At 43.9% G+C, this 23,508-nt stretch overlaps 1 protein-coding gene across 2 annotated transcripts in view; it reads right to left on the bottom strand.

Moving 5' to 3' along the window:
* The window catches only part of GABRG2 (gamma-aminobutyric acid type A receptor subunit gamma2), a 60,678-nt gene extending 38,696 nt beyond the window's left edge, over positions 1–21,982 (bottom strand). Inside the window, exon 1 of one of the 2 annotated variants that reach the window (XM_083719401.1) lies at positions 21,602–21,982. In XM_083719401.1, the coding sequence (XP_083575527.1) occupies positions 21,602–21,708 (107 nt within the window). In that variant the 5' untranslated portion in view covers positions 21,709–21,982. The remainder of the gene's footprint in view (positions 1–21,601) is intronic. The other variant, XM_083719402.1, reaches the window with a different exon arrangement.
* Positions 21,983–23,508: the final 1,526 nt, after the last annotated feature.

The following is a 23,508-nucleotide window of genomic DNA, read 5'->3' as shown; positions in this document are numbered from 1 at the left end:
AGCTAAAGTGGTATCTCAGGTTAAGAACAGTTTCAGGTTAAGAACTGACCTCCAGAACGAATTAAGTTCTTAACCTGAGGTACCACTGTATGCTACTTTCTCCTCAGAAGCATGTGCCCAAAGTGTCTCACAAGGTATAAGAGGAACAAGAAGCATCACCATTAAACATTAAAAACAATTATGGATAAACCATACAGTCAAAACAATCAATCTATGCAGCATTGTACACAAATACCAAATAAGCTAAGCCAATTTAACAGCTGAAATGAAACACTGTTGTATAAAACAATATTAATAAGCAAACATAACTAAAATAACTGAAACTAAGCTGAAGAAGTGGGGAAGTGGCAGAAAGATACGGTGACCCTGTATCTTTTCTCCCACAGGTGAAAATGCAGCTTGGGGATGAGGGTGATTTTGAGCTGGAATAAGTTATTAGAGAGGAACATTTTTAGGCAACATCTTCCCTTCTGCCCTTCTTCCATTTAGAAATAGGCTGTCCCAAACTGCTTTGTGGAAAGGGGAAAAAACATGCAAGGAAAACATACTGGGACTCTAAATAGCATGTAGTTGATGCCTAAAGCAAGGCCACCATCAGTCATTTTCACGAGGAGTCCAAAGGAATCTCTGCGCAGAGAGATATAAAAAGAGGGGGATGTCCAATGATGTCACATTACTAGCACAGAAGCCATTCCAATAACAGAAGCCTTATGTTGAATCTTGTGCCCTGCTTAAATCTAGTGGGTCACTTGCACCAGTAGAATATAGTGCACAACAGCTAGTGCAACCATTACCATTATTTCTATACTGAGTGACAGTTATACTAGTACTTCAATGTTCACTACCGCTTCAAAAACTGCAAATCAAATGCCACACTAATATTGTGTTGGATATTCCTCAGAGTGCCTCTGTACGACCCTCCATTCTGCACAGCAACAAATCCCAAGAATCTCGCACTAAAACTGTGTATCTTTAAAAATTGGTTAGCAAGCAACGTATGCTAAGCTCCGTCTTCGAGATATCCCTTGGTTGCCACTTTGTCATTAACTGCCATGTTTCCCCAGCACCATTGCTTATGTCCTTTGCAGCCAAAGCACAGCTTGTAATGAGCCCTCCTTGTTTTATTGAGTCTCAAAAATGAGGATTTTTAATTGCTATTGCGTTACACAGCATTCCTCCATGTACAGAAAAACAGGGCATGGACAATTAAACTGGTGATGTAAGCAGGTTTATGAAGCTGCCTGCAATTCTAACAAACTAATTGCATTTCAGGGAGACAAATCTCACACAGTCTCTGAAGCTCGAGCCCACATATCATTTGAACGTGGTTCGGCAGAATGCTATATTTGCGCTCCAGAGAAAATGTACAGGAAATCACTTCAGTTTGTCAGCCTCCTTACATTTTCCCAGAAATTATTTATTAGCCTCCTTTCTGCAAAAACAGCCCAAGGCAATGTAGGGTCTCAAACCAAGGTTACCACAGAAATAAAACATTAATAGAAAGTATACACAGGTGTCTCCAACAATGTACACTAGTGCTTGTTCCCGTCAGCCCCTGGAGTGGATTTTTTTCCTATGCAATTTGCAATCGAATCTGGAAATAACACCCTGCTCTCATGCTTAGGAATTAAAAGCCCTATTCAGGTTTTATACCTGCACCACAAGAAGGGACCATGCATACCAGCCCTGTTCCCCACATTGCAATCCTCATGGAGGGTGATGAGAATGGTGACAGGGGAGAGCATTAGCTTGTCCCTTTCACAGGCTTACTTAACGCTGGATATGAATGCTTGAAGGGGGCCTATGTCTCAATATAATGCTGCCTTTGCTGGCTGTGGCTGGTGAGATGTGTCATCCAAAACATCTGGAAGATACCAGGTTGGCAAGGGCCAAATGTGTAACTGGAAATGTGTAAACCTTGCTTGGAATGCTCTTCTGCTGTGGTCATGCTAGCTCTGTCAATTGTCCCTACAGCCTGTGTGCATACAAATGAACTGAATATTCTGGCTTGTATAACCAACAAGCACCAAAGGCAGGCATCCCCAAACTCAGCCCTCCAAGGTGTTTTGGGACTACAGCTCCCATCATCCCTAGCTAACAGGACCAGTGGTCAGGGAAGTTGGGAGTTGTAGACCCAAAACATCTGGAGGGCCAAGTTTGGGGATGCCTGACCAAAGGTATAGCACAGATGCTTCTCACATCCAAAGCAAGCATTGTAACAGCACTTTAACAAATGGTGAAAGTATTTAAAGAACCCATCTCCTAATGGGAGATTCCCTTCTGGTATTCTTGGAAGCCCAAATTCACACATAAACTAATCCAGGGGGTGGCCTGGGAAGAGTGATTGAAGAAAGCAAGTTCACTGTTATCCATGTATAGGGCAATAAATTACAGAAGGAAGAAGCTATGCATTCCTTTGGGTATGTCAACCCAAAAGCTAGCAATTATATTTTATAAACAGATGTGTAAATAAGAGATGAGCAATAGTCCAGTATTTAGAGAATGTATTATACTTCCATGTGCAAGTACAGGGCATTATCTGGGCAAAAGTCTCATTTATGCCAATAAGAGTTATGTGACTACAGCCCACACATATCCTTAAGACTCTTTAAGCTCATATTATTAGTAACAGGCTGTTCTGCCTTCAGAATGTTTTTTTCAAGTTATGAAACAAATCTAACGAAACCCACAGTCAGAATTATAGTGGGCAGACTATGGATCTTATGAGAATGCCAGACAACCTCAGATAGACAAGGAATGGAAAGCATAAGAGCTTTAAACTATGCAAGTACAATTGCCCACTGTTTCATTGATTACTATATCAGTTGGCCCACAGTCGCATTTTTTCCTCCAGTTAAACATGTTTAAACCCATTGATTTCAATGAGGGAAACTATGCATTGAACACTGGATGCATTAGTGAAGCCTAACATTCTTCTCTGCTTAGCAGCACAGAGATTTGTGTGCTGACCATCCTGTCCTCATTGGACCTGAAGGAAGGGAGACTTTTCTAACCTAAAGCCCTAGGCCAGGGGTCTGCAACCCGCGGCTCCGGAGCCGCATGTGGCTCTTTTACACCTTTGCTGCGGCTCCGGGGTGGATACTAGCGAGGGGAGGAGGCGCATTGTGCGCCCCGACACTTCCCACTGTGGCGGGCACTGTACTGGCTGTGACGTCGCATGGGGGCGGTGCGTGCGTTAGTCACGCACCGTCCCGACGTCACCTTCCCGGTTTTGCGGCTTCCAGGTTTTTTTTCTTCGGAAACGGGTCCAAGTGGCTCTTTTTGTCTTAAAGGTTGCAGACCCCTGCCCTAGGCAATTCCTACTTAGAATATTATCAGCACCAGTCATCCTCATCCTCATCACCACATCACCATCAAAAGCAACAACATCACCAGTCCAATAAGCACCTCCTTTACTAAAGCTTCATGCTTTAGCAAAAGCCTCAATGCAACAATGCCTAATCTTTTTTTAGAAGAAAGCAGGCATCCTTCTGTCTCGAGAGACAATGGAAGGCGTGTCTTTTTTAAGAAGGCATGCAGCGCCACATGAATGTTAACATATGGCTTATAGTAAATTGTATGTATCTGTTTAATTTAGAGCTGACACCATTAAAGTTGCAGCTACAACTTGTACTCTTTGCTTAAGAGAACAGAATGTGCATGGGTGGAGCCCTTCTCCTCCTCCACTTGCAAGGTTTAGCTGACACTAAAAAGGGAATGAATGGCACGTTAAGTGGCTTTGTGCCATCTGACTGAGAAATGTGCTTTACTAGGCAAGAGCTGACATGGGTGCTATTACATTACCATAACATAATACAGTGGTACCTCGGGTTACAAACACTTTGGGTTACAGGCTCTGCTAACCCAGAAATAGTACCTCGGGTTAATAACTTTACCTGAGGATGAGAACAGAAATCACGTGGCAGTGGTGCAGCAGCAGCAGGAGGCCTGATTAGCTAAAGTGGTACCTCAGGTGAAGAACAGTTTCAGGTTAAGAACGGACCTCCAGAACGAATTAAGTTCTTAACCGGAGGTACCACTGTACAATAGTTGCTTGACTTTCAGCTAGAATTAGCAATGTATATAACTGACCAGGAAAAATGCCAATTAAGGTGGAATCATGGCTGGACATTTGGGAAGGATAAGTCAACATCCATTTTCTTTGCTGTGATGCAGACTTAGGTTCTCAGAAATGTTTGCAATGCTCTTTATCCTGACTGATAAAGAATTATATTAATAGTTTGTTAAATCTTGATGAAAGATACAATTCTAAAGAAAAATAAAATGGAACCTGTTCACACATAAAGCTTACTGATCGGCTTGCTTTTATTTTGCTGGACTGCGTCAAACAGAATTTCAATTTGTTTACTCAAGGCACAGCAAGAGACCTAATCCAATTTTTATTTGAACTTTTCCTCTAAAGGCCCCTATCAGCTACATGTTCCCTTCACCTCTACTGCCTCTGCATATTATTTCGCTACCGCCTGTGAAATTTTGTGTCTCTTCTTATTTGCTGTGCAGAGTTTGTGTACTCCCAGCCTCTTCTAGTTCTGATCCTGCATTAAATAAGAGTTTAGCTCCACAAATAGAGGAATTGTTACACAGTTTAATCAGATATTTTCTCCTCCTTTTTTCTCTCTCAATATTTATTTAATTGAAGCAAATAGCAGTTCCATGCTTCGTTAATTCTCAGAAAAAGGTTAGAAAAATATAGTCATCTAGTCCAATCCTTTCCAGTTCTAAATGCAGGACAGCCTCATATCTCATTAGATATGAAAGGTTGACAGAATTGTAAAATGCAGGATAAATATCAATTATTTGATATAAGCTACTGAAACATCAGGGACGCAGGTGGCGCTGTGGGTTAAAGCCTCAGTGCCTAGGACTTGCCGATCGAAAGGTCGGCGGTTCGAATCCCTGCGGCGGGGTGCGCTCCCGCTGCTCGGTCCCAGCGCCTGCCAACCTAGCAGTTCGAAAGCACATCCCAGTGCAAGTAGATAAATAGGGACCGCTTACTAGCGGGAAGGTAAACGGCGTTTCCGTGTGCGGCTCTGGCTCGCCAGAGCAGCGATGTCACGCTGGCCACGTGACCCAGAAGTGTCTCCGGACAGCGCTGGCCCCTGGCCTCTTAAGTGAGATGGGCGCACAACCCCAGAGTCTGTCAAGACTGGCCCGTACGGGCAGGGGTACCTTTACCTTTACCTTTTACTGAAACATCAAGGGATGTGGGTGGTGCTGTGGTCTAAACCACTGAGCCCCGGGCTTGCCGATCAGAAGGTGGCAGTTCGAATCCCCACGACGGGGTGAGTTCCTGTTGCTTGGTCCCTGCTCCTGCCAACCTAGCAGTTCTAAAGCACATCAAATCGCAAGTATATAAATAGGTACCACTCCAGTGGGAAGGTAAATGGCGTTTCTGTGTGCTGCTCTGGTTTCGCCAGAAGCAGCTTAGTCATGCTGGCTACACGACCCAGAAAAACTGTCTGCAAACAAACGTCAGCTCCCTCAGCCAGTAAAGCGAGATGAGCGCCGCAAGCCCAGAGTTGTTCACGACTGGACTTAACTGTCAGGGGTCCTTTACCTTTTTTTACTGAACCATCAACAATAGCCCTGGGAGACCAAGGCCACAATCCAACAAAGTAGTAGGTCTGGTTAATAAAACTCTTCTCTTTACTATGATTTTTTTATATTCCTCATTGGGAGGGAAACCCTTTTATAACCTTCAAAAATGTTGTTATGGGTAGTTTACCCCAAACTACATTCCAATGTTAGAAGAAGGGCGTTTTTAAAAAACTATTTTTTTGTTTATCTGGGTCAGATGGGGGGGGGGTTGGTGGGGACTCTAGTAACATGAGTGAGACAAAAAACAAACAAAACATTCTGGTGGTAAAACAAAATCTATAGATTTCTTGGGGTATTTTTTGGCACTGATTCTACAGCACTACATGCATCCCATCATGTTACCATGCAAACAGCCTATGTACAACAGTCAGTTGATTTTCTTGAGACATATTTAGAGTTTTTGTGTACAGAAATAAACCTGTAAATTGTAAGTAACTGAAACTTGGGGGCATTTTTAACCATTGTGACGTGGCAATGCCCTAGAAGGACTATGTTACAGGTCTACCTCTATGTAAATTCTGCAGTGAAAAGTGTACTGGGGTTGTAATTTAAGTCCTGAAGGTCAGGGTTAGTGTTCAGAACAGGAAACAGTGATCCTGCATCACACCCACCATCTGGCATGGGCAAGTTGGGAAAAACCATGGGCTGCTGATTCCTTTCCATCAGTAAATGAGGGCTCATGCAAGATGCCTTTGCAGACCTTTGCTCAAGGTCAAGAAAGGGCATGTGCTTTTTAGTTCTGCTGGTACCCAGGGAATTATCTGCTGAAGCTTGGCAGATGAAGTGTCTTCTACCACAACACTTCCAGGGAAGGGAGCAAGAATGTCTTGGCATGTCCACAGCAGATCCTGCTTTGAGTGGTGTGACAAGACTGGCCCTACCATTATGCAGAGTGAGGAGCCCAACTCAGGAAGCCACTTTAGGGTGTCACCAAGAGCAAAAAAACTGTTAGATGTATCATTGTTATATTTTTACTCTCAGGGACTCTTGTGGGATTTTCTGCCTCAGGTGCCAAAATAACTTGGCCAGCTTTGACTAAGAGTGGGGAGTACCATTTGTTGTTCCACTTTGGGCAGAAAAATAGAGTGGATGTGTCTGGTCCAAGGTCCAGTTTAAAGTTATAGAACCATAAGAAAAGAAAGCATGAGGAGACTTGAAGTTGCCCAATAACAGTTTGCAGCACTTGGCCAACACAGGTCACCTGGTAACTATGGTGAGATGCATTTTTACTTAATTCTGCATCTATACATATAAATTAGGGACGCGGGTGGCACTGTGGGTTAAACCACTGAGCTTAGGGCTTGCCAATCAAAAGGTCGCGGTTTGAATCCCCGCAATGGGGTGAGCTCCCGTTGCTCGGTCCCTGCTCCTGCCAACCTAGCAGTTCGAAAGCACGTCAAGTGCAAGTAGATAAATAGGTACCGCTCCAGAGGGAAGGTAAACAGTGTTTCTGTGCTCTGCTCTTGTTTGCCAGAAGCGGCTTAGTCATGCTGACCACATGACCCGGAAGCTGTACGCCGGCTCCCTTGGCCAATAAAGCGCCGCAACCCCAGAGTCGGCCACAACTGGACCTAATGGTCAGGGGTCCCTTTACCTTTACATATAAATTAGTCATTTATTTTTTGGTGCTGCACTTCTTTTCTGGTTATGTATAAGTAGCCACCCTACAGAAGAATGTATTGATGCCTCAAAGCACTGTATAAGCCACTGGTGAGGAAAAAGTAAGGAAAAAAATGTATGCATTCTGAGAGGTAAGAGCAATTAATCTGTTGCTCTATTGATTGTTAGAGGACAACTACAGAAGCTATCAGAGCAAATTTGTATGCCATACTTAGTAGGGAGTAAGTATTACATACATACTGCAAGTACTAGACTGTGATTTATGTTTAGTACAATATGGTGGGGAAACATACACTCAGTTTACATACCCCAATATAAGCTAGAGGCAGTTTCATTATGTAGCAAAATAAAATTGCAAAAAGATGCTTGAACCAACAGTGAAAACAACCGCCGCCACACACCAGTTAATCTAGATATTGTATTTTTGCAACATACATTCATGCAAGAGAGATGCAATGGTAGCATGCAATCTAATATTCAGGCTATGAACATTGGATTTAAAAGAAAAAGCATTGCATAAATCTCCATCACATACTAAAAGGTGACCTTAGAGCCAGTCTAAGATAACAACAGCAACAACAACAAACTTTATTACGGTCACAGGCCAGCATAAGATACAAACATGTGAATAAAAGAGGAGAAGGATAAAAGCAAATAGTTAAAAGTGGTTATAGTTCACATAAACTTAATGCAGATAGAGACAAAGGACAAGTGGTTAAAAGAAACTACGGTCATACCTTGGTTCTCAAATGCCTTGTGACTCAAATGTTTTGGCTCCTGAACGCCGTGAACCCAGAAGTAAGTGCTCTGGTTTGTGAACTTTTTTTGGAAGCCAAACTTCTAATGTGGCTTCCGATTGAGTGAAGGAACCTCCTGCAGCCAACCGGTAGCCACACCTTGGTTTTCGAACATTTTTGGAAATCAAACGGACTTCCAGAACAGATTCTGTTCAAGAACCAAGGTAAGACTGTATAAGAGAGGGAGGGTGAAACAGCACAGGTCTTGCATTATAGGCCTTCAGTTTAGGCCTGGTTTGTGACACAAACCATCCTTCTATGTGTAAGATCAAGTAGCTAGCATTTCTGTACTTCTTTTAGTGTGCTAAGTACCTTACAATCCTTATCTCATGTGACCTCATTGCTCCACCAGGCTCCTCCCTCAACTGGAATCTGTCAGCAAACATTCCATCAGCCTACTGAAGAGAACTGAATTCCAAGTCCTCTCCATCAAGTCCAGCAACTTTTGGCTGCTCCTCCCCTTGAATTGTTTCCATTCCAGCTGCTCATTACAAGCACACTTTAACAAAGAAACAGCGCTTGAGCTTTTGTTTTAACTCCTCCCTTCCAATTTCATTTCCCTTCATGCCATGTGTTTTAGCTCGTAAGCCTGAGGGCAGGACTTGTCTTATTCAAGGGCATAGCATGTGGGGGAACTGCCGGGGTGATGGCCCCAGGCACATTTTTCTGGGGGGCTCTGCTCACACCACCCTGCCAGCCCTGTGAGGCTGGGATCTGATCTGAAGGATTTGTTGGGCTTGAAATATTCCTAACATTGCAAAGGAGCTGGCAGGACGGCTTGAGAAGGATGCAACAGCCATGTGCCCTTCGATCCCAGCTGAGGAAAAAGGAAAAGGAAAATATGCCTTCAAAGAGGAAAGAGCAATTGTTAGGGGACAACTAGAGAAACCATGACAAAATGTGTGAGGGGGGATGTGTGGCTCCTTAGGCTAGCCCAGCCAGTGCTGCAAGTAGAACCAGCAGCCTCAGCATCCATGCATTGGGAGATTTGGGGTGGGTCAGAAGAAGAGTTTGGATTTGATATCCCGCTTTATCCCTTAAAGAATCTCAAAGCGGCTCACAATCTCCTTTCCCTTCCTCCCCCACAACAGACACCCTGTGAAGTGGGTGGGGCTGAGAGACTTCAGAGAAGTGTGACTAGCCCAATGTCACCCAGCAGCTGCATGTGGAGGAGTAGGGACGCAAACCCGGTTCACCAGATTACGAGTCTACTGCTCCTAACCACTACACCACACTGGCTCTCAGTGTGTACTGATGTAAGCATGTACAGTTCTTCCATGCTAAAGGGACAAATTAGAACATTCTATGAGGAGTCTTACAAACGAATGCTGCTATGAACATAAAAGTCTTCTAGACACATGGATAGTGAGGGCATGGCTGCCAAGCATTTGGCAGTGAGGGCAGGGTTAGCCCCAGGCATAGGCCAACTTGGCCCTCCAGATGTTTTGGGACTACAACTCCCATAATCTCTGACCACTGGTCCTGTTAGCTAGGGATGATGGGAATTGTAGTCGCAAAACATCTGGAGGGCCAAATTTGCCTATTCCTATGCACCCATATAATTTTCACACACACACCACAGATACATATTCTTTTACAATGTGGATTAAGTCACCTGAACCCCCTTATTGCCACCGGGCAAAGCATATAATGACTTTCTGTTCAAGCAGCAGAAATATGTTTCCTACTTTACATCTGAATTATGCACACTCCTATTCCAGGAGCTACTACTAATGCTCCCAGCTTTTGTCCACACTCCACTTCTGTATTAGAAAATGTGCGGAGGTGACTGCATGCAAAATTATTTAATGACTTCCAAGAAAAGAAATGGAGAATTGTGTTTATCGTATTTTCATTAACTGTGCAGCCACTGTAATGTCTTTTACATTTTGAAGTGGAAACTTGCATCTAGTGCTAAAAAGAGAGAGAAAACTCTTAATTCCAAATGTCTAAGAAAATGAATGAGTTTCAATAATATTAATATCAACTGAAAAGAAACCAATGACAAAAATAATAATCAATACTGGCCATGCATTCATGAGGATGATTTTTTAAAAAAGAGTTTTTATTACAGATTTTCTTTGGTTTGTCTCTTTTTTCAAGTCATAGAGTCTTTTCTACAGATCAGTTACATTAGATGTGAGACATTAATATTGTATACAGTATATGGTTGGGAAAGAAGAGAGGGGGGGTCATAAAACTTACATTCTTTTACTTAGCATATGTGGGGGGTTTTGGTGTCAGCATCACTTGAGTAGGTTCTCTTTTTATTCATTTATTATATGACTTATTATATGATTTTTAAATATTATATATATATATATATAATCCTTTTTCCTTTCTTTAAAAATAAACATTTGCTCCACCGAACAATTTCTTCTTTAAAACAGCAGTATTATGTTTTTGAATGCTATGAATTTTTTTGCAACATTTCTTATAATCTGCTTCCCAAGGGTAATCAGTCTGAATAAACAGGATTCAATTCAGAGAAACCCTAAAAGCATTTGTTTCTCTCTACTTTCCCCAAAATCTCCTCATCGTGCATCTGGAGGATACTGTTGAAAGTTCCTTCTGGGAGACTTGCTGATTGTTGGGAGAACAAGGTGCTTTTGAAAGGGGAGCACTTAGAAGCTTTGCTGTACATTTGAAGTATGTCTCCATCTGGATCGATACATCAGAGAAAGAAAAAAACTTCATTTGAACCAAAATATGCTTACTTTATAGATCTAACTCTTCCCTTCTCCCTCTCAGGAATGGCTGGAAACCAAAGTTTCCCCCCAGATGAATGTGCATATGGTGTGGGCGAGTTGGTGCTGCCGGGGGGGGGGGTATGCGAGAGAACTATCTATAGCAAAGATGAAAGAAGGAATGAGTAAATATGATCAAACATTGTGATATTGTATGATGTTGAGGGCAAAGAGTGAAGACTAAATGCAGAAAGAAGGTGAAATATGAAAAGAATGAAGAGAAAATGGGGGAGAAAGGGCTAGGAAAAGGGGAACAATAATAATGCGTTGTCCCCTGTTTTTTTACCAGGATCCTACAGGAAATTGCTATTTTCTGGAAGCAAGCAAATGCAAATTTTTATCATCCATGGTTTATTAGCATTTTCACAGTATTACAATAGAACAGTACAATCCCTTATTCCCCCTCCCTCCAACCTCATGCTCTCTCTCTAGCTACAGTATTGCCATCTCTGATGTTCAGGGTTTTTTTAGCATGCTACACATGTTCCTGGTTTGCATGTCCAATAAGGTTGAGGATAAATGAGTGCCACTGTTCTGCACTAGTCTTAGATCAGGCATGGGCCAACCCAGCCCTCCAGATGTTTTGGGACTACAACTCCCATTATCCCTGACCACTGGCGCTGTTAGCTAGGGATGATGGGAGTTGTAGTCCTGGAGTTTGCCTATGCCTGTCTTAGATTAACATCCATTAAGTTGGGGAAGTTTCCATTCCTGCATTGTGCCTCCCACTGCTTCCTCCCACTGTGGGTACTACTTGGTGAAGGATTCCAAAAATGCCCTCCAAATCTTTTGGAAGATTGATTTTTCATGTACTTTGTAGAGTAGAATGTTATCACTGGCTGCTAGTTGCAAGAGGTCTTGTATCCAGTGTTCTGTACATGCCGTGGTTCAGGCTTTCCAGGGTTGAAGGATTATTCATTTTGCTGCTAGTGTGTTTAAGTGGAACCATACTTCCTGTCCTTTTGATAACCTCCACTTGGCATGCATGTAGCCAATTATTGTGTTGACCCATCCACCCATAGCTTAGGTACCAACTCCTGAAAAAAGACTGGTTGCTTCCACACTAGCAATTGAGACTGCAATTGTCATCCATTCTTCACTCACTTTTTAGTTAGGAATCAGATGATGTCATTGTCAACTAGTTGCAGTTCAGTTTTTTCTGTTGCCCTGTGTTTCATAGCCCTGATTTTCGAAGGGTGTGTGAATGTTTAAAATGCACATGCAGTGGTACCCTGCCCAAAGAAAACTGGAAACATTGAATGGAGGCTTTTCAGGTCTACAATGACTTTAAATCAAAGCTTCCTCCTTTGGAAGGAATATCTTCCTCTGCTCCTAACTGCTTCTTGTTCTGTGTAGGCCAGCATTACTGATTACGCAGGTGGCACTGTGGCCTAACCACTGAGCCTCTTGGGTTTGCTGATCAGAAGGTTGGCGGTTCGAATCCCCTGATGGGGTGAACTCCTGTTGCTCTGTCCCAGCTTCTGTCAACCTAGTAGTTCGAAAGCACACCAGTGCAGGTAGATAAACAGGTACCACTGCGGCAGAAAGATGATGAGTGCCGCACCCCAGGGATCCTTTACCTTTACCTTTTACTAATGAATTACTGATAATTAGGGGGCAATTAAGGAGCAAGTTCCTGTTCTTCATCAGGATGGGAGCTTTCAATTACAGCTCCTGGTTTCCTTTCATTAATAGTGAATAGCTCTAAAATACTTTACTAGTTTAGCCTATTTTCTCTTCACTACAGCCTCCTTATCCTATATACTTTTGGTTGAGAATTCAAAAGTCTTTTGCAGGATAGATTGAATGAAAATTCTGTACCAATAAAATATATAAGAATCTGCTGTACTGATTGGCCATTAGGTTAAGACATTAAATTACCCTTGGGGTGTACTGTATTGTAAGTGTCAGAAATTCTTGTGTTAGAAGTTTTATTGATATGTATCCATAAATGGCAAGGCACAAGGTTGAAGGTGGTCAATGTGCTTGATTGTTCTTGGAATGTAAATATCAGAATGTTCTAATATTTTCTATTGGCCTTCTGCAATTTAAGAATTACAAGTGAATTGCAAGCTGGCATGCACTATGACAAATACTCTTCATAGATAATTTCAGATATTCAAGTGTTTATTAATAAGGGATTAGGATTAATGATAATGTTGGATATTTTTCATCTTGGGGGAAGGGATCTAGCAACATCTTTCAAAGGGATGCTTCAAACATGCACAGTACAAGGGACTGCAAATGCCACTGAAGCTTTAAAGTTAGTCACTCCTCTCTCCAGCTGCCATTGTCCTCACCCTTGTCCAGTCTCTCTGCTCTCACTCTCTTGGTGCCATTGTCTCATCAGCCTCAACATCACAGTCGGCAAGAGCCCTGCCTATGGTGACATCCATTTTGATGGTGTCACTGAGGAAATGCCCAGCTTTGCCAATGCAGCTAATGCTAAGGAAGGCTGTGGAGACAGTGGAATGTAATAGAAACATTTCAATGAATGATACGTATATATCATGGCTATCTGAGTACTTTAAAAATGACAAGAGATGAAAGGAATGCAGGGGGTGTGGGAACAGACATATATTCTTTTGCCTGGGTATCTCTCCATTTTATTTTCAGACACTGTCAAACAAGACCATTCTGAACAAGGATGAATGTGTCATTCTCATTAATTCTCCTACCAGACACTTTTATATTTAGCAAGACTTGTCAAGTTCACATTATGCTAAAAGACTGGGCAACTGGAACAGCAATTTAGTTGTTAATCCTCAATCTGCCAGAGAGTACAGACTTTTGCTTATATCTGAAGATATTCTGATGCAGCTTAGTAAAAGCCTCATATGACCAGAATACACTATTTATATTGTAAAAACTATGGCGTGCATACATGTGCCTATACACTACAAAAACAAAGTCTCATCTGCCTCCTGCCTCTTAAAATGTTCCCTGAAAATAGTAGCTAGTGGGCCCTGTTTCGTTCTCTTACACCCTCTTTCTCTCACTGAATTGTTTGGGAGGGAGGAGAGAACAAAAATAAGGAAGACCAAGATATACACAGCAGGGGCTTTGGTGCAGGCAAAAGGCCTCAGATTCAATCCCTACCATCTCTGGGTAGGGCTGGGAAAGTCTCCTGTCTGAAACCTTAGAGAGCCACTGCCAGTCAGTTTGCTATATCCAGGGTTGTGTGAGTGGCTTTCACACTGGGACAATGGGACTTCCCTTCTCTTCTTCCCCCTATCCCCAAATCTGCTCTGTAGGACCCCCAACCCTCTGGAGCAGATTTTGAGGATGCCTGAGGGGGTATAATGGAGAGAAAGGGGAAGTTCTGCTGCAGGAGTGGAACAGCAGTGTTGCATACAACCCCCCCTCTCTCTGTGTAGATATAGATAGATATATAGATATAGATATAGATATAGATATAGATATAGATATAGATATAGATATATAGATATAGATATAGATATAGATATGAAGCACTGATATCCTACCCTACATAATGTCTATCCCAGAGCAGTTTTCAGTACTACTCAAACAGAACCAAGCAACCAAACATGTGCCATCTAAATTAAAATTAATAGCACAATTTATCATCATCATCACCACTGAAAGGTAAAAATTAAGGCAAAGCCTATCCATTGTTCTCCAAACACAATGAACAAAGAACAGGATGAGGAAGGTGTGGGGCAATAAGTAACTGAATAGATAAAATTAAATGCTGCCTTACACCTTACTAGTAAATGGCAGGTACATTGAAAGGAACATAGAAAGCTGCCTTATATAAGCCAGACCATTGGTCCATCTGTTGGCAGGAGCATTTGCTATCCCTACCTGGAGATGCCAGAGAGAGAAAGTGAGACCTTCATTTAAAGCAGATGCTCTTTGTGACTGTTTAATTCTCTCAGTGAAGGTCCCCTCTCACTGAAACTGTGGCAACTGGGATGTCATTCATGAGCTTGCCCCTGCCTGTTATCCATCACTGCTTATTAACGGGCAGGAGGTGAGGTTGAGCAACCACATAGAGTAAGAACTTGAAAATATACATGCAAAAGCAGATATGGTTAGAAAGCATTATATTCTTGTGACCAGGTGTACCTGTATATTTCTTCAAAATGAATAACACTGAATATAGTTTCCAGACATGTAGAGAATACTGAGCTAGCTGAGTCAATGGCCAACTCAGTTTAAGGCAGTTTTTGCTGTTACAGGAGTGTCTTCCCTACTGCAAGTGTGCACAGTCATTCTCACATCCATTACCGGAATATAGGCCTGCGCCAAGCTGTCTTCTTGCTTAAGAAACACACGTCTTTACCTTAAAAGTCCTAAACTGCCTGAGACCTTGTTACTTTCTTCTGTATGTAACCTTCAGTGCACAAAGATCAGCCCAAGAGAACCTGGACCATAACTAACATTTGGCAGATGAATGCAAGAGGCAAGGCCTTTTCTATCCTGGCACTATACAATTCCCTCCATGGAGAAACCCACCTGACTTAACCATAGCTCACTTTTTTGCATGCTGAAGAACTGGACCTTTTGGAGATGTTGGTTTGCTTTTGTGACTGCTGCTATAAAGAAAGACAATGTATCATTAAAAAAGAACTTCTGTGCACAAATCCTTTCAATCTTCTCTTTAAAACACCCAGGGAGGAGTGAGATGGAGTCAATGTTACCTGTGTTCCCATTCAGAAATAGACGTAGGAAAAGGAAAATGTCTAGAAAATGTCTAGAAATGGAGGGTGTCTTAGACCTACCCATAGATGTAGAATTTGTGTAAATCATAGTTCTTCCAATGAGCTTACATCTTATCATGTCACTTCAGAAATAAGTTCCATCCCAGCCAGCCCCATGGGCATAGCCAATATTTATTTATTGGGGGGGGGGCAGGCTTTAATGCAAAAAGTAGGAAACAAAAAAGGTAGGAAACAAATGAAAGCAGGGCTCTTTAATTCATCACCTCAGATAATCACATTCCAAAGAAACCCTTCAGAAATATTTCTTAACAATAGGATCATTTATGTGAACAATGGTAAGAAGTACAATTGGTATAATTTTCTCAAATCCTATTTGGTTCTTTGTTAATATGACACATGAATCTGATCTTCAGTGAGCAGTTGCTAAATTTCAAACCCCAAAAGCTTGAATGTCAGATTCCTCATAACTCTGACAAGTTTGGTCAAGTGGTGAGGTGCTGTCAAGTGATGCTAATGCTTGAACTGGGAGGCTTTGTGGTGAGCCACCGAACTGGATGTTGAAACCTCTGCATTGACAGTTTAGCATTCCTGGGCTGAGACTGCCCACCCATATTGCCTCTTGGATGGGAACAAGTATAAGAGGACTTCCTTGCCTGAACAACAATGGTGTTTTGTTTTGTTTTCAAACTCTGGCACATCCCTGTATTCTTTGGTTGTCCTGGTCCTGACTTCTGGCTTCCTTCTCAATCCTGGCTCATTTGTCCTTCGGTTCTAACGACTGGCTTGTTCCATGGCTCCAGGTTCCCATTTTCTGGACACCCCAGGCTGCTTCCCATAGGCCAACCCTGACAGGTGCCAAAGTGAGACATAGTGTCATCTACACATAGCACATAAGATTTTAAAGCCTATGCATACATATTATTTATGCAAGTACGACTTGCTCCAGTGATCCATTCATTTCTGTTTCTGGTTAAGATTGTGGTGTAACTGACCAACTATCATTTTCATGATATTGCTTCAATTCTGATTATATGAGACTATTTTAGTTATATGCAAATTGGTGTATGCTATTATAATAATGGCTTGTATCAGAGCCAGACCCTTTCTTTAAATCTCACCACATTGACACTGAAGAATATCCCTCATGTTGCGTAGAGTTTAGTTCAACTTACAGAACTGCCACAGAAATTTAACCAATGTAAAAAAAGGCAGTTGCGCCGAGTATAGGATCACAGTCTTACATTCTGTTCTACGACCTGTGTATTAGGAGCAAATTTTGGTTGCTATCCTCCACACATTTAGATCTGATTAATAGGTTGCCACTGTGGCATGCAAACCACTTGCAAGAAGATTGTACCCATGCTGCAACATCACACACATACACATAAATCACATGGAACAGGTGAAAAGGGCAGGCTGGTGACTCTGGCATAGGAAGTAATCACATCATATGTCAGTCCCATGTGATTCTCGTATAATTCACACTCGTGTGGCATGAGTAAGACAAAGGACCCACAACTGTGGTTGCCAGGTGGACAGCAGTGACTACAATCCCTTTTTGCCAACTATCTGCCCCTGTTAGCCCAGTGCAAACCTTCCTTACATCCTTTGTGCATCTCAGAGAAATTGGGGGTGAGGAAAAGCACCAAGCATCATGATGGAAGCAACACAGTGGCTCTCCCATCCTTTCTGGTACTAGTAGAGAACTTTGGGTTGAGAAGGGGCTCAACCTTCTTGCCACGATTTGGAGACACTTTGAAGCAAAGAAACAAATGCCCCTGTTTCCCACTACGTACAGCACACGGTGTGAAGTGAGACAATGACTCCTCTACACATGTGAGAGGGATCCGGAGGTGGCCATGGAGCAGGAGGACCATGGCTTCAGGGGAGGAATAGCCTTGCCAGTGTATGCCACCTTTTGCTTTGTCTAAACAGTTGGATGAATGCTCCTTCAGATGAGTGGCACAGCAGGTGAGTGGCTTGGCTTTCAAAAATAAATTTAGAAATTAAACATTTAAAAGGTACTTGAAGCAGTACTGACATCAATGGAAGAGTCATGTCGCTTATAGTTACCAATGTCACATGCAGTTTTAGTGGTGCCCATGGCACTAATCCAGTCCATTACAATAGAGGTTTTCAACAAGGTGGGCAGAAATCAAATTTTCCTAGGCACAAAACATTACCATTTTGAGTTTAAGAGGTAAGCTCTGCAACCGAAACACTAACTTAAGGAAAGGCAATTATAACTCTACCTCAAAAATCACACACACACACACACACACACACACACACCATGCCCCCACAAAACTAAAAAAAAAATTGCATTACTTTCACAAAAGATACATAGAACTTTTGAATACTAAAGCTGCAATTCAAGTGGCGCTGGCTGGATATCTTTAGGATTTGGTGCAAGTTCCCTACACTAGTGGATTGTAGCAATATGCCACCACCTGGGGATCTGACACCATAGCAAAGTCAAGGGTATTCTGCTGTAATGTTATGTTGAAGCATCCCCATCACTGGAGGGGCTGAAGATGGAGTACACAGGGACATGTTGAGGGAGGAGCAGGCTTAGCTTGAATGCTAAAGGCCAGAATCTGTTCCCAGACCCTGTGCAAGTCTAAAATTATGTAGACAAAAGCACAGTATAATATGAATGAAAAAACTTCCATTGAACTCAGTGGAGAGTCGAAACACATAGCCCCCAACACCAGTTCCCCACACCCTGATACCAACAGAGGCTATGATCCTTCCTGGCTAACTGCACTCAATCACAGCAACCCCTGGTAGGGAGCCGATCACTCAGATGAGAGGGTGCATGACCTAAGCCTCATATTCTGCACACTTAAAGTACACAGGGGAAACTTTAAAGAGGATGGGCAGTTTGCATAAACATCCTGACCTCAAAACAAAGGTAGAAAGAGTGAATTACCAACACTACTTTTCTCATGGTCCCTATACTTCACAAGGTTTATTGGAAGACTGCTTCTGTCCTCTACACACAAACATCCAGTAGAATCCTGAGTGCTATCCCTGGAATTGGGGATTGAGGACAAGCACAGACTGAATCCATGCTTTGAATTATGACTGTTGCAACTGTTTGCCATGACTTTCCCCATCACAACCACCAATTTAAAATAATAAAAATCTGTGTTGGCTAACCATTGCTTCCTTCCTTAACAGTAGCTTCCTTCGTGGCAATAGCTTAAAGAGTTGCCAGGCTCCCAATCCATTTCTGAGTGCTGGTGTGTTGACCTCTAAAATTTGAAACTTGGATACCTGAAGTTATGCCTATTCTCATATCAACCTTCCAGTTTACTGAGCTAATCATCTGAGGGCCATTATGTAGGTGCCTTGACTGTGTGAGGTGGGGCAGATGGAGACTGGGGAGGAGAGGAGCCCTTCTCAAGTGCAGGGGACAACTACCTCCCCCGAAAGGCTCGCCTGGCACCTACATTCATGTATTTTAGATCTTTAACAATGAAAAGCAAATCTAGAATGGTAATATAACAAAACTACAGTTTTTTGCTGATTATGTTTGTGTTTTAACACCATTTTTTTATTTAAAAAATGTACCTAACACTGTGCAGACATGCTGTGAAGTTTCAAAGTGAAACTGCATATGGCTACCTCATTTGCCAAGTACAGTGTCAACATAGGAGGTCAACAAGGTGACAGGACCAGGGAGAATAATTTTCATATAAATTTGTGCTGTTTTGTTTTGCTAAAGCATATTTCAAAACACCATGGGGAAGGAATGCTAGCAACCCTTAAGATTTGTACAGTTACATTTCCCCAATGAGCAAAATTGATGGTGGCTTCAGTGTGAGGCCTACAGTTCTCAGATATGGCAGATTTCAGATTTGTTTGGGTCAAAAACAGGGTTCCTTCCAGATGTGGTTGACCTCCCATGATCCCTGGCCAGCATGGGCAATGATAAGGTTGGCAGGAATTGTAGCTTACAAACATCTGGCCATTACACTGACTACCTCTGTGAGGAGGATAAGTTTGAAATGTCTGCAGAAACAGCCATCACACCTTCATTTCATTAATATGTTTCAGTAACAGGCAAGATGGAACTCTTGAGCTCACCCCCCTGCATTTTCAAACATAGAAAAGGGGAGGAAAAAAGAGAGGAAGGAGGGGGAAATAGCACTAGACACCCTAAAGCAGGGTTAGGCAACCTAAGGCCCAGGGGCTGGATGTGGCCCAATCACCTTCTCAATCCGGCCCGCAGACGGTCCAGGAATGAGAGTGTTTTTACATGAGTGGAATGTGTGCTTTTATTTAAAATGCATCTCTGGGTTATTTGTGGGGCATAGGAATTCGTTCATTTTTTACCCCAAAATATAGTCCGGCCCATCACATGGTCTGAGGGACGATGGACCGACCCATGGATGAAAAAGGTTGCTAACCCCTGCCCTAAAGGAAACAAACACAGGCATCCAAACCAAAAGCTAGACCACAGCAGGGGTGCCAACTTGAATAAAATATTGTGGGGGGCCCAGGTAAGCCCTGCCCCACATAATTGATCACATGATGCAGTGCACACACATCATTTGACTGGGAATACTCATCAACTGTGTGGGGACCTGGCCTCCTCTAATATTTTATTGTGGTGGGCAAAGCTTTCATAACCCCTAGGAGTTGGCTCCTATGGACCACAATGTTGGTTTAAGGCCCTGGTACCTGAATATCCCTGCTTGGAATACAATACTTTAGGAAACCAAACACAAGATTATGAACACATCTTGTTTTTACAAAAACATAAGTTCCCCTCCACCAAATCTGTCCCATTGTTGAATTTATTACTAATGTTCCCATTTCTATTTCAGATTTCCCCACCTTTTAAGAGGATGCAAATGAGCAAAGTAAAACACGACTTGTTAAGCATGTTATGTTTAAGACTAATAATATAGGCAAGACTGCACTCCCCACCTTCCCATATCTAGAAGTTGAAATGAAAAAAAAAAATAGTATTGGAGCAGCACGTTGTGAGCTTGGCCATTTCTCCAAGAATCACGCTGGTTCAGTTCTTCAATATGGCAGGTAAAGGGGAAGGGAAGCCAGCCAGAGAAGAACGTAAAGCATTGCCTCTGCTCTCCTGTTGCCAAATATTATAACAAAGGGGAGGAGGTGCCTCTTTGCCTTCATGCACCCATGGAAATCGAGCTTGTGTCACTACCACGGAAAGCAGTCGGGGGCATGAATGGCTGAGCCATGCTTTGCTACTTTGGGATGCAAACCTGCTATAAAACGCACGGTACACAAAATCTCAAAACGCCTGGTTCAGCAGCCCAGTGCTGATGCACCACAGGAACCATCGTTTCCTATTCCATCCCCCACAGCATCCTTTCTCTACAACCTATTTTCTTACGTACCATGACGTTCAGTGCACAGAAAACACACATATGCATATGTAATCACACAGCTCGCATGTATAGTGCAGCTGACGGCGCCCCTGCGAAAGCGATACACCCATTGCAACGTCAGTGTAAATATTTGCCGAAGAGAGCGATAAACTGTCATCGGGCGAGAGGGAGATGCGGGCTTCTGCATGCCATCACTCCCGGCTCCGGGGAACGGGGAGCCTTGCCAGGCAGGGACAGCATTTTTTTGGCGAATGTAGGGGTCTGTGAGCCGTCCTTCGGCCCAGCAGGGGGATGGGGAACCACGCAGCGCAGAGCACTACTCAGAATAATGCCAAAACCCCAAACCACCCAGCCCCGCCGCTATGGCTGCCCATTCGAGAAGCTGTCCGTGCTGTCCTCCCCATTAGGCTCTCCCGTGCCATTCCTTGCGCGGAAGCAGCCGATAAACTGCAGGGAGGGAGGGAGGGGGAACCTTCATGGGAATGACGCCTCTCTCCCCACCCCAGAACTCACCGACCCCCCCCCCCTGCGCCCGCTTAAATCTACGCTGAGGGCCCTGGATTCCCAGCGCAGCAAAGCCGAAAAGAATCTGTTCATCGTGATGGTTGAGGGGGGGGGGGCAAGGGAAAACGCAGGGGTTCCTCTGCAGCCCTGTGCATTTATAATCGGCATCTTCTTCCCCCCTCCCCCTCCATCACCCCCACCCCCCACCCCAACAGCCTACCCCCAGCCCGCGGTAGCAAACAGAAAGCACAGCTTACCCCTGGATGAGCGAAAAGAGGAGCAGCGCCCGCACCATCATTTTGAGAGGAGACGCTGCATCCAGCACTGAAAGGCTGCCTTGGCTGGGCGGATTTCGAGGACTCATCCTCTCCCTCTTTCTCTCTCTCTCCCCTTCTCTCTCTCTCTCTCTCCCTCTCCCCCCCCCCTCAACCCCACACACTTTCCCGCCCCCTTTTTCCTCTCGGTTGCCGACGGATCCGTCCCCTTCTTTATTTAGTGATCTGTAGGGGTGGGGGTGATGGCGAGGCCCCCCCTCCCTCCTGTTACCAGGTCCCGCCAGTAGGATGATACATTGCGCTCGCTCGCTTGCTCTCGCTCTTTCCCAGCTGCTGAATTAATATTCGGTGATTTGCTATCGGGGGAGGGTGGGGGGAGAGAGAGATATAAAAATCAGATCCTCGCGAACCCCTTGACGGATCCAAGCATCTGCTACGGCTAGCGAAACAGCAGCAGCTTCCAAATTTAGAGAATTGGGAGAAAGGGGTCGAGGTGAGGGTGGGGAGGAGGGAGGCGAGGATCACACGTACACACACTACTGGAACAGGCAAAGGGGGAGGAAGGAGAAGAAGAATCCCACACAATCCATCACAGAGAGGGGGCTGGGGAGGTGCGCGCAGAGGGAGGGCAGAGGAAGGATTGCGCGCAATGGGAGGGGGCGCGAGAGCGCAAGAAAAGCTTCTGCCTCGATGCAGATTAAGTCGGAGGTCAAAGTGGAAACGACGCATACGGGGCTGGTGCGGATACTGTTGCTGCCTCCGCCGCTGCTGCAGCGGAGATCAACACATGCGTGGTGCCAAGCGAGCTTTCTTTCTTTCTCCTCCTAAACCCCTTTGGTTGCACGTGCGCGAGGCTGCATCTGGGAGCCGCGAAAGAGTTGCAACCGCGATTCCCAAAGCGAGCACCTTTACCCGCTTCTGCTGACCGCCTTCGGCTGGAAGAGGAGAGAGGGCCGATTTGCCAAGCAAAGACACGCACAGCATGCTACTAAGCATTCTATTGCAAGAAGGAAGGATGGATGGTGCTGATGGTGGCGGTTGCTAAGCAACCCGGGCACTTGGGGAGATGAGGGAAGCATTGGGAAGGGGATTAGGCTATAAGGGGTGGGGGTTTCGGGTGCAGGGCCGAGCCAGCGAGAAACGGTTGACCCAGGGATCTCATCTTCCCCATCCTTCTAATCGTCAGAATCTTAAAAATCACTCGAACGACGTGTTCTGAAATAATGACACGGAACAGGAGCTTTGCGAAGTTGAGGGAACAGGGTCACCTGCCCCAGGTACCACAAAGACAGGACTCCGGGAAAGAAGAAGAAGAAGAAGAAGAAGAAGAAGAAGAAGAAGAAGAAGAAGAAGAAGAAGAAGAGATTTGTGATCTAGTCACATGGTTTTAGACAGGGTCAAACTATGGGATGTCTTCTTTGCAGTTTAGATGAAAAGGGAAGCTGGGAAGATGGGAGCCTGATGCCAACTTGCTGATAGGCTTGGTAAGAGCAGCTGGCCAAGTAGGGTGGCATTTGTTGGTGCTTGCAGCCTTACACAGTGAAGCACATTCAGATACTGGATGCTGGTGGTGGTCCAGAAGAAAATAAGAAACTGAATGCTGGCCAGCCACTCCTGATTGGGCAGGAAGGTGTTGGTGTTGTTGTTGTTGTTGCTGCTGCTGCTGTACTACAGCTTCAGAGCTAACTCCTCCTTGTAAAATAGGAAGAATATAAAGAACTTGGAATGTTAATAGTAATATGCTTAAGTGCTGATTAACTCTAGAAAGCCTCACCTCAAAAGGGCTATGGAAGAGTTGGGCAAGGTTAAGAAAAATGCAACCCAAATGATCCAGGGAATGGAGGAAAGGTGGCAGCATTTGCGACTTTTTAGTTAAGATAAAAGGTGAG

This window comes from Podarcis gaigeae (assembly GCF_964106915.1).
Source record: "Podarcis gaigeae genome assembly, chromosome: 2".
Taxonomy (NCBI): Eukaryota; Metazoa; Chordata; class Lepidosauria; order Squamata; family Lacertidae; genus Podarcis; species Podarcis gaigeae.
This window is presented reverse-complemented; position numbering and strand designations above follow the sequence as displayed.